At 40.0% G+C, this 11,382-nt stretch overlaps 1 protein-coding gene across 1 annotated transcript in view; it reads left to right on the plus strand.

Annotated features, from left to right (window-relative positions):
* Positions 1-1,395, plus strand: part of LOC149527829 (U-box domain-containing protein 35-like) — a 54,745-nt gene extending 53,350 nt beyond the window's left edge. Inside the window, exons 8-9 of the mRNA XM_089812090.1 lie at positions 63-815; positions 990-1,395. Coding sequence (XP_089668216.1) covers positions 63-815; positions 990-1,166 — 930 coding nt within the window. The 3' untranslated portion in view covers positions 1,167-1,395. The remainder of the gene's footprint in view (positions 1-62; positions 816-989) is intronic.
* Positions 1,396-11,382: the final 9,987 nt, after the last annotated feature.

An 11,382-nucleotide genomic window follows, 5' to 3' on the forward strand; every position in this document is an offset into this window, starting at 1 on the left:
ATAAATATATACTTTGATCTCTATTATTACATCCTAACTGAGAGCATTTTCTTTTTCTGAAGGTTGAGGTTCTGAGTCGAATCCGCCATCCACACATGGTATTATTGCTTGGAGCTTGTCCTGAACATGGGTGTTTAGTGTATGAATACATGGCAAATGGCAGCTTGGAAGACCGACTGTCGTGCAAAGGTAACACTCATCCACTTCCGTGGTTTGTGCGCTTCAGAATTGCTTGGGAAGTTGCATCAGCATTGCTCTTTCTCCACAGTTCCAAGCCAAAACCAATTGTTCATCGTGATTTGAAGCCTGCAAATATCTTACTTGACTGCAATTTGGTGAGCAAGATTGGTGATGTGGGTCTGGCCAGGCTTGTTCCTGCAAAGGGAACCACCATGATAACAGAGTACAAGGATACAGTCCCTGCAGGCACGTTTTGTTATATTGATCCTGAGTACCAAAGAACTGGCACTCTTGGGCCTGGATCTGATGTGTATGCTCTGGGCATCACACTCTTGCAATTGTTAACAGCAAAAACACCCATGGCCATTACACATATAGTTGAAACAGCCATTGAAGAAAATAATTTTGGGGAAATTGTGGATAAGAATGCTGGGGACTGGCCCTTAGAGGAGGCATTTTGTTTGGCACAGCTAGGATTGAAATGTGCAGAGTTACGACGTAGGGACAGACCAGACCTGGAAAAAGATATTATGCCGGAACTAGAGAGGCTTAAAGCCCTAGCTGATGCAACGTTTCATGCAAGGGAGGGAATTGATATCATGCCACCAAGTCATTTCCTTTGTCCTATTCTTCAGGTGTGTCTTCATCAAGTTTAGTTGTCATAGCTTTTAAGAGCTGCTTCCAGTATAAGATTGCAGAAATCATGATAGAATTTATATTATTACTGTACAATAAAATTCATGTAGCTTCTCAGAAAATTAAGATAGTTTCTAATACTATGGGCATGTTTGCATTAATGTGATATGCAGGAATTAATGGAAGAACCCTATGTAGCATCAGATGGCTTTACTTATGAGCACAGAGCCATCCAGACTTGGCTTGAGAGCAACAACACATCCCCTATGACAAATCTGCCAATGGCTCATAAGAACCTAATTCCAAACCATACTCTTCGCTCTGCGATCCTTGACTGGTTACAGAAATAAGTCTCATTAGCATTGCTTGGGGTCTTGATTGATGAGATTCTGTCAGAGAAACCTGCTTGTTTTACCTGAGAGTTTATATTTTACAAAAACTAGCATACTTAGAAACCAAATTATGCTTGTATAATGCTTGTATAATGGCACATCTATTCCTTCAAATGAGATATTTAAATTGAACTGCTTCTGTAAATTTTTTTTGTATATATATGTAACATAGATGAATTCAGTTTCACTGAATGGTGCCATGAGTTCTTCCAAGTTTGAATTCATTTTTACCACTTTCCAACTATTAAGTTTTGGTTTAAGTATGTTACGCAATACAAACTTTCATGATGATAAATGCCACATGGAATTTATTGCAGTTCATGAATTTATCTATCTTTTGGTCAATATAAGCAAATTTGGGTGGTATTTATACTGATGGCCACCAGGAATCCAGACCTTAATCTTTTTTATTTTAGTGTATAAAGATGAGGCATGCTAGCTAGTTGACTCTGACTATTACTAATTTTTAACAGTTTACAGAGTCGGTATTTTTTCATATATTAGTTGAATTTCTCGAGCTAAAGTTTATTCCAATACATGTTACTTATGGAGTGGACTTATGATCTATTTCGTCTGGCTACTCATACACAGCTCCAAAAAATTAGAAATGCACTTTCTTGTGGAAACAAGGAGTCAGAGAGAGAGGAGCTTTGATAATTGGAGGAACAATCCCAAGGCAACAGCATAAACACCCCTATTTCTGTTATGCTTGTATGCTGTAGTGTATTTTAAATTATAATATTATGTTTGCAGCTAAAATATATGCATTTCTTTCCCATCTTCTGTCAGTCCTGTTTTAGTGTTCGATTTTCAGTATCATGTACTAATCTTTGATGTACCAACTTCTGGCTGGTTCAAAAAAGAAATACATAAATGCATCTGTTTTATTATCCATGTGTATACCAGTTTAACATAATCTCCCTCGTATAATCTTACTCATAACGATAGGAGGCATAGGATCAAACAAGCTGTAACACAAATTTGCAACTAATGTAGTTGATCATATTAGACTGGTAGTCACCTCCTTTCATCCACCCTTGGCTAAATCTTGATGACAGTAGACTTCTACACCATAGCAGGCCATGTCTCACTTGCAACATGACAGTGTGTAGGCAGCTTTTATAATCATAAGAACAATCCCGAGGCACAAATGAGTCACTTGTTTAGTCACACACCACTGCAACTAACTAAACACACCCCATTTTGCATTTCAAACACCTGCAAGGATAACAGAGCAGCTTTGGTAAAATGCTTATCAGATCTGCAGCCAATCGAGTTAGAGTAATTGCTCTCACTAATGTAAGCTAGATTAGATGCCTTGGCGCTATGGCCGCCCGCATCTTCAAGAACTGATTCACAGTTGTCTTGTGTAAAATTGCAAAGTACATTTGTACCTTGAACTCAGTCTTTTGGGCCCTGCTTTTGGCTATATATAATCAACAGTGTATAAGTAATTTTAACAGTAACCGGAATTTTTCACCTAGTATTTTAGATACTGCAGAGAAATTCCAGAAGCCTTAAATTTTATGTATAGTACTTTTACGGTCCAATATTGCAAAGGTGGTGCAGAGGCACTTCAGGAAAACAGGGACAACCAGAGGACTCCAAGCATGAAGACAAACCACTTATATCATGGCGGAATCAACTGGAAAGCTTTAAAGCCTATCATGGCATAAAAATGCAAAATATGTAAATCCTAGGTCCTGAAAGCTCAAAAAGAGACTAAATGGTCATTAGGATGTAAAAAGGGGATCATAATGGGATAGGTTAGTATTTAGGAATGCTTAATAAGACCATCTAAGTCATTTGGCAAGGTTGGATTAGTCTAAATGCTTTTAAAAGCCAAAATTTGTAATGTTGTAAATTCAAATTTTTGAATTACAATGGTTAGTTGGATTTAGGAGGGAAAAGTGTTTTCTTTATGTTTTAGGCTCTTAATCGTTCCTATACTGACCAAGAGTGGTTAGGAAAGTTATATGGAACATTATATATTGTGGAGAATTCATTTGTACGGACAGAGAAGTGGTTGTACGGACTGCACACAGAATTAAGAAGGAATATCTTTATTTTTGCAATTTTTATAAGTTCATTCTTTGTTTTTTGCATTGTTTAAAAATCCATTGGGCCTTGGATGAATCAAGGACATTGTTTTATGTTTCCACATTTCATTTCACACTTGGTTTGAAGGTTTTCCAGTAGTTTTGCATTCATTTGTGATGACTGTGACAAGCATTTTCAGATTTCCCCAAGCAATTTTGGCAAACCTCTTTAAGGAATGGTCATTCCATGAATGTATGGTCTGGTTCTCATGGAATGGCACTAATTATACTTGTATCATAGCCTACTAACCCAGTAACATGCAGTTGTGAAGAAAGGAGATGAGTTCTTGGTGATCACCATGCTGTTTGGAAGGATTTTACATTGAAATTGCTAGGCATGCTGCAGCAGTAGCAGTTTGGCCTTAAGGAGAGGGCATTTTTATGTTGGATTCCATCTATACATGTTAAAGACAAGGTGTTCCAACCTTTAGATCTTGAAGAAAGCGTTGGGAGAGCAGAGTTTGACAAAGCCCTAGCTTTTGAGGGTTTGAAGGCATAATTTGGGGTTTTTGTATTTGCAATGACTATAAACCCAAATTGGTTGTGGATTCCTCTAATTCATTTCATTTGATGACTGTTGAGAGTCCTGGAGTCTGGGAGCAAGTTTAAGACACAGAAAAACCACCTTTTTACAAGCCTAAATTGCTGATCAGACGTTGAAATAGGGAATATTCTCCAAAGAAACCCTACCTGCCTTTTTGATATGTTGAAGTACTCAATAAAGGGTATCTGAAAAGGTAATTTGCTTCCTTGGTGTTTTGGGAGTTTTTAAGAGTTATGCATTTTTGAAGGTTGTTGGAGACCTAATCAGCAGGGCTACTAGGCCTAGAATGTGCATTTTCCAGTTTATGACCAAAGTGAGTTTGAGGAAGGGTAAAACCAGTTGAATCATCTTGTGATTGATGTCTTGAGGCTATCCAAACCACCTAGGATCATAGCATAGGTCTTGGACAAACATTTATGTGTTAGTATCAAAGGTTTTTGCATTGCATTGAACTTGACATATTCCTTACTCTTGATGTTTAGACCTTCATCCCACCAACATTCATTGCATGAAAAGGACATTAAATAAATATGGCAGTCCATTCTCCAAAGGTCATAAAGTACACCTAATATCCAAGAGTAGCTCCATTTTTTGAGCTAAAAAGTACTTTTGACATACTTGAAACTTTTGGGAAGCTATTCCACCCGTATGAAAATCTGTCCAGACAACTTTGAAGACCAACAGACAAAGAGACATCATAAATAGATACAACACAGTTGGGGAAAAGCCCAAATAGTTGTTCTGGCTATCTTCGCACACCTCGATCTCCTAAATCGTAAATTCAATTTTTCTGATTTTTTCAATGAATCTTCACAAGTGAGTGAAGAGCTTGAAGATAAGGATTTCAGCTTTTGGATTTCTCTGTAGAGAGCATGGAGCAAAAAGTTCCAAAAGTATTATTTCAAAACGTGTGGTCGAAACCCAACCCCTAGACAACCCAATGATCGACAACTAAGTAGCCAAAAAAATTACTCCACACCCAATAACTAATCACTTTAGCATGAAAGACTAACTTATATTGTGGACCCAGTCACTATGTACGAAAGGGGGTGAAGGGATCATTTTAAATTAAATTTTTTGTCTTGTGCGTTAATCAAATCCCCACCATATTACAATTAGTTGAGGACCCGACTTAAGTGCACCTTACCCTATACCGAATCACTTTAACATGTTTGTAGTTCACAAAACGCCATGTTACCACCCATCGGTTACCCTATTACAAGGTGTTCCAAAATCTTAATGTGTTCATTTCTTCCCCATTTTTTTTTTTTGCAAAAGTCAACTCTTGCAAACACTTCTTGCCACTTCTGTTTCAGTTTGTGCATCGAGGGTTTTATCTTCTACTACAAAGAGGTCGCTTGAAGTAGCACAATTTTCGTCATTAGTTATCATTCAGTAAGTGTTTGTGATTATTTTCTTGCATTGTTAGTTGTATGTTTCAATCATTTTGGCTTGAAATCATTGCATATCATTTGATAGAAAATAATAATTGGAGGAAACGGTAAAGAAATAGTGTACATTGTCAATTTGATCATTACACGGTGTTGCAATTTATATGAATCTTGACAATTTTTTAAATTTTTTTCATTTTAAATAAGGGTTTTCTCTCGGTTATCACTTCTCACCATTATTTATCATTCAATAAGTGTTTGTAATGGTTTTCCTATGGTGATAGTTGCTTGTTTCAATCGTTTCACCTTTAAGTGACTACATCTAATGTCATAGAAATAAATCATTAGATAAGATAAGATAAGAAAAATCTATTAATGTCCAACAAAAGACCGCCAAGGGTCTAAGCAATTGAGAGCATACAACCAAAGAAGTAGTGCACAATGAGACACCAAACAGTGTTTGGGAAAGAGCAAGCGAGAAACAAAGAAACAAAGCAACAAAGGAGCCAACAAGGAGGCAAGAACTAGGGATCCTTCCTCCGTTGAAAGAAATCCAACACCGCATGAGATAAATTTGGGCAAGAAGGATCTCTGAACTATTGCCGTGAGTTGCAGGAGTGGTGCTGCAGAAGAGTAAGAGTAGTAGTGGTATTAAACTAGGTGCGAGGTCTCACTGGTCTAGAGTGGTTAGCCATGGGGGTACAGAGGCACCGGAGGTCCGCTTCAGCCCTCGCATCGGAGACAAGGGGGAGAAGAAGGTGGTGATGAGGGGTTGATCCGAAGCCCTCTAGGGGGTCAAGCGCTATAAAGTGTGGTCCAAAAACTGCAATGCCTCCTTGAGATAGAGTGCCAAACACCTTTGATCCGTATACATAAAGAAAGCCATGATGGAACTACACTCTTTGAATAGACAATAGAATCTCCCTCTGATCTCATAGTAGGACGAGCAGCGAAAGATGAAATGGGTCTTAATCTCAACCTTAGACAAGGAGCATAAGCAATAGATCTGGTCCTCTTTGCTTATATGATGATCGGTTTGGATTTGTAAGTAGTGGAAGCCAACTTTGAAAGATCCAAGGGAGATGTGTAAGGCATGACACCAGCACTGTGATAAGTAGCTAGGTCGTGTAATAATCCCATCAATGATAACCAAGAAGTGCTCAATGTAGAAGGCCATCTTGGGACGTAACCCCCCAACTAGGTTACTCCAGGTCACGATGATATACTATCTATAAATGTCAGTCCTAACATGCCCATTCAACTCTTGTTATGACAGAAGGAGATGAGCGAAAGCATCCAATGAAAACTGGAAGGGAGGGAGGTGGTCTATATCAATCCCTATTGAGCTCAACAAAGAGGTCACTTGAGCGTATCAACATTGACCTCTCGAGGAGGGATTTGAAGCATCAATGACAACAAAGGAGCAATTGGCCAAGTAAGCATATCTGTGACGACCATCTGTGGAGTCTGCAAAGCCACAAGTCGATGAAGAAACCAAACTAGATAAAAAATGACACCCACTCTGAAAGGATGAGCTCTGAATTTTGCCATAATAATGTCATGGGAGGTGAATCTATGGCATCTGATAATGCGTTGGAGTAGCAGAGTCTAAACATGCTCAATAGAGGCCCAATTTGAGTCGAGAAGAGACAATCCCCATACCATGGAGCCATAAAGCATTGTCAGTCTAACCAAGGAGTCCAGAAGGGACAACTTGGACATCGTGTCTTGGAAGTGGTGTCTAAAGCATTATCTCTCTAGCATAGCAAGGGAGCACATCCCCTTGTTAACTCTGGGGTAGATAGCTAACCTCATACTAAAGTGATTTCCCAAGAACTTGTCACCGAGGTATGTGTAAGAAGAGGTGAACTCAATCTCCTATCCCTAAAAGTAAAAGTGTAAATCAAAGCTCTTCAGTCAGTTAAATACCATAACTTGAGTCTTACTCAGATTCATAGTCAACTGGCATAAGTCACAGAAGGAATCCAAACCATCTAAGAGCCTCTGAAAACTCTCGGGAGAACATACTAAAAGGACCACATCGTCAGCATAAAGGAGAATAGAGATCTAAACCTAGTGTAAGTAGCAACTATCACCTAGGAGTGAAGACTCTTCGAGGAAGGTCTCGCGCTCATCAATATAGATGCCAAATAATGTAGGGGAAAGAGGGCAACCTTGTTTCACCCCAACAATGCTCTAGATAGGATCAAAGAAACCCTAAGAAGTCCTGAACCTACCCACAATGTTCTTGTGTAACCACATAATAGCTGTCAATAAGATCTCTGAAATCCCAATGTCTTTGAGCCTTTGGAAAAGGCCCCCCGCGAGACGCTGTCAAAAGCCTTACGAAAGTCTATGAAACAACAATTTACTTTTGCAGAGCGGTGTTGAGCCTCCTCAATAATAGCTCATAATGTCATGATGTGGTCCATGGTTTGGTAACCTGCCCAAAAACCCAGCCTAGTTTCTAGCTCTGCAATTTCTCCTATCAAGCTCTTTAGTAAGAATAGTGTTCAGTGCTATGGCGTAGAGCTTGGCAAAGGTGTGTCCAGTCATGATAGTCTTGTAGTTGTTGGGGTTAGACGTTAGCCCAAACTTGTGGATCAGATAGATCACATGCCTCGACCAGGAGTCCAGGAAGCTTGTGCGGACCACTTTGTTGAAGAGTGTGGGAAGAATGGAGCACAACACTGAGGCACCAAGCTTGAGGAGCTCAGCCTGAAAACCCTCCTCATCTTCTGCCCTACTACATCTCATGTATCTAATGTCCTCAAGAATGCTAGAGGGGGTAAAAAGGTGGTGGTAGTGAGGAGGCGGGGTTGGCCAGGGATGTCATACAGAGCAGAGGCATGAGCAGCGGGGAGATGAAATTGAGGGAAGAGAGCAAGGGAATGGAGTAGTGGGGGAACAAAGTGTGCCATAACAGCTTGGGATCCTGAGAAAGCATGTTACGCAAAGAGAAGCACTGGAAATTAATGAACGACTATTTCTTGGAACAAAGGAAATGATGATAAGTAGGACGAAGGATGGTGAAAGTAGTGAGGCAAGTCTCAAAGGTCGAGCACAAGTGGTGATGATAAGACTTATAGTCATCATCGAACCATTGGTTCATAGGGCATGTACTACGACGCTTGGAATGATGAAAAGGACGATAGGGGGATGGAAAGGAGAGAAGACTCCCATGTCATAGCTGTCAGCGAGTCAAACATAGAAGTAGCTAGGTCGAGCTCGAAGAAGCTACTGGGGGAAAGAAGCCGCCTGAGATGGAAAGTGAAAAGGGCAAGGTCACTCTCGGGGAAGCAAGAATGGGCAGGGGTGAGGGCTAGAGCAAGAGGAGGGTGGGGGAGGGGAAGGGTAAAGGGGGGAGGCAGGGGAGAAAGCTGAGGGCAAGGAGAAAAGCTAAGCGAAAGGCTGAGGAGAGCGTGATTGACCAAGGGAAGGCGGGAGTTGGAGAAGTAACAAACATACAAAGTAAAAGAGGTTGAAGCAAGAGTGTAGTCCACAACACTCGCACCGCTAGAGTGTGGCCAGTAAGTGAAGAGCTCATAATCCAGGAAGCAAGGGAGGCTGTTTATAATCACCATGTCGGTAAACTCACACATCTAGAGAAGGTGGTTCCCATAACTGGATAAAAGTCCACAATTGTCTTTAGAGGTGCGTTGGAGCCCAAAATAGGCTGGATCAATCTCCGAAGTGCAAGACCAGTCTGAAACATGGTCATGTAAAGATGTCTACAAGTCTCTGGTCCAGGCATTGAAGTCCCCTAAAATGATGATATCACTTGTAGCAGTAAACATGGAGATGCACTCTTGTGAGTCTGAAAAGGGTCTCCATCCTTAGTAAACATAGAGGAAGATATCTCTTTGACGATGTCTAGTATGACTGGTATGTTTGATGCAGATCCACATAAATTTGGTATGGATATCAATATGGATGAATGAGGTAGCCTCAAAAAGATTGTCCCTAATAAAAAAAACCAGGCCTTTAGAACCTTGAAACCCACCTGAATTACGAACCTCCTCTTTGTCTATGGATAGCCATTGGTAGCCTACAAACCCTAAAAGGGAACGATTCAAACTCTCATGAGTCTCTGCAACGATAAGGATATCCATTGAACTAACTACATCCTGAAACAGGCTAGATAGGGACCATAGCGAGCCATTGCCATTCCAACAGTTGATAAGAATAGAGCTATATGGGAAGGGCCCACCCTTGTCAAACTGTTGGTAGGAACATCATTTGGTCTTGTTGATCTGTCTCGACACACAACCACTAGGAGGAGAATCACAGATAACTGCCTTAAGATTCCAAATAACTGCCCACTTCCCACTACTCCTAGCCTCAACAACTAGGCCGCTCAAGTTTTTCAACTTTGCCACCTGTGATTTAGTGAGATCCTTGTCCAAGAAATTTTCAGTAGGAAGAGAGAATAACATCTTCTTTTCTCTAAAAGCCCATCGTCTATTTGAGAGGGAGTGAAATCAAAGAAAGAGTGTGCTGTCTGGACCTAGCCAATATCTGTCTAATGAAATATTAGAGATACCAAGCTGGTCTATAAAGAAAGAATGTCCAGCGACAAGAGGGTCAGAAGTGGGGGGGAGACCACGGACTCACAGGTTTAGTTCTCGAGCTCGCCTTGCCAGCTCCTCATCTATCTTCCCTTGGACCAACTTCTCAATGACAAGTGTTGCAACAATAGTGTTACACAAGGCCACCCAAGTTTTTACCTTGTGTTCAGTTTCAAATATGAGTGATGAATGCCTATCAACAATCTTAGTCTCTCTCTCTCCTTAATAGCTGTGAGGTTTGCGGTTGTAGTGTTAAAAGTTGCTGAAAATTATCAATAACAATTCTATTAGAGGCTGTGAGCTGCTCAAGTTCTAGAATTGATGCTGAAAGAGACTTGACCATGTCTTTGAGTTGTAGGCCAGATTCAACTTAAGACTCCAGCGTAAAAACCTATTCCACTAATTTGTGAGAGATGTTAGATATAAAGGGCATTGTATCTTTTAGTGATGTATTGTCTTTCTCTAGTTTTTCAAGACAATCAACAATCTACTGCAATGGGATTAGGTCAAGTGGAGGATTTATTCTATCATTCAGTTGACGTGTAACTAGTTGAAGCTTTCTCCCAAATTCTAGCTGAACCCCAAAAACATCTCTAACACACTGCAACCTGTGGAGTCAGGTGAAGGCAACGATTGTGAAGCCGCTAGAGGCAATGTACAAGTCTTCTATTTAGTTTGATATCTGATTAAAGTCAGACATTCTGTCAAACAGTTCACATGCACTCTGCGATGACTATTAACAGTTTATAGTAGAGATTGCATAACAAAGAAACTATAAGGAAGGAGAAGGCAAGGTTCGATGGAATTGCACTAAACAGGTGTAAGGTCATTTTCAACAAGTATCACTAACCACTACCCTATTTCCATTCATGGTTCTGGTCATGGATCACAACTGCTAGTATGGAATATATAGGTCATGGCTCATGGCTCTAGCCATGACTTTACTAACAACTCTACTCACAGTTCACTGCTACTCACGACATTGCACCTGCTTAGGTTCATTGCTCATTGTGAATGAGATTGAAGGCGTTTGCTGCGTCACCTTCTAAGAAGGAATTGCGGTGATGGAAATTAAAAACCCAATGAAGGATTAATGGTGCAGGTAATTAAGGATAGGAGAAAGACATCAGGAAAATGGTAGAAGAAAGATAAATGAGAAATAAATAATGTACTTTTTTTTTTGGTCAGTGATAAGTTTGTATTTTATTGTTATAATAAGATTTACCAAAACATAAAGGTCCAACTTTATCTATATTAATGGACCATCATATCAACTACATATTAATCCCCTATACTACCATTACAAAGGAGCCTCTTTGTTAGGCTTATAAACTTTAATAAATAGACCTTAACAAAACACATTCGATCAACCTGTTACCTAGGTCACATTGACCTCAACATCCTCGAATGTGGCCACCTTCAATAGAAACAAAAATCCAAAATGTATTCCTTGAATTTGTGCAAATTCTCAAAACCATTTCACAATCTTCATTGCCCTTCATCCTTTGCTTGCATTTTCAACACCGTAGAGCAAATTTCGCCATCTGCATTCTCCAAATTGCTCTTGGTGAA

Source organism: Cupressus sempervirens, unplaced genomic scaffold (genome assembly GCF_028749045.1).
Source record: "Cupressus sempervirens isolate cs-2001-9-10 unplaced genomic scaffold, ASM2874904v1 CseChr00s100002_03, whole genome shotgun sequence".
Lineage (NCBI taxonomy): Eukaryota > Viridiplantae > Streptophyta > Pinopsida > Cupressales > Cupressaceae > Cupressus > Cupressus sempervirens.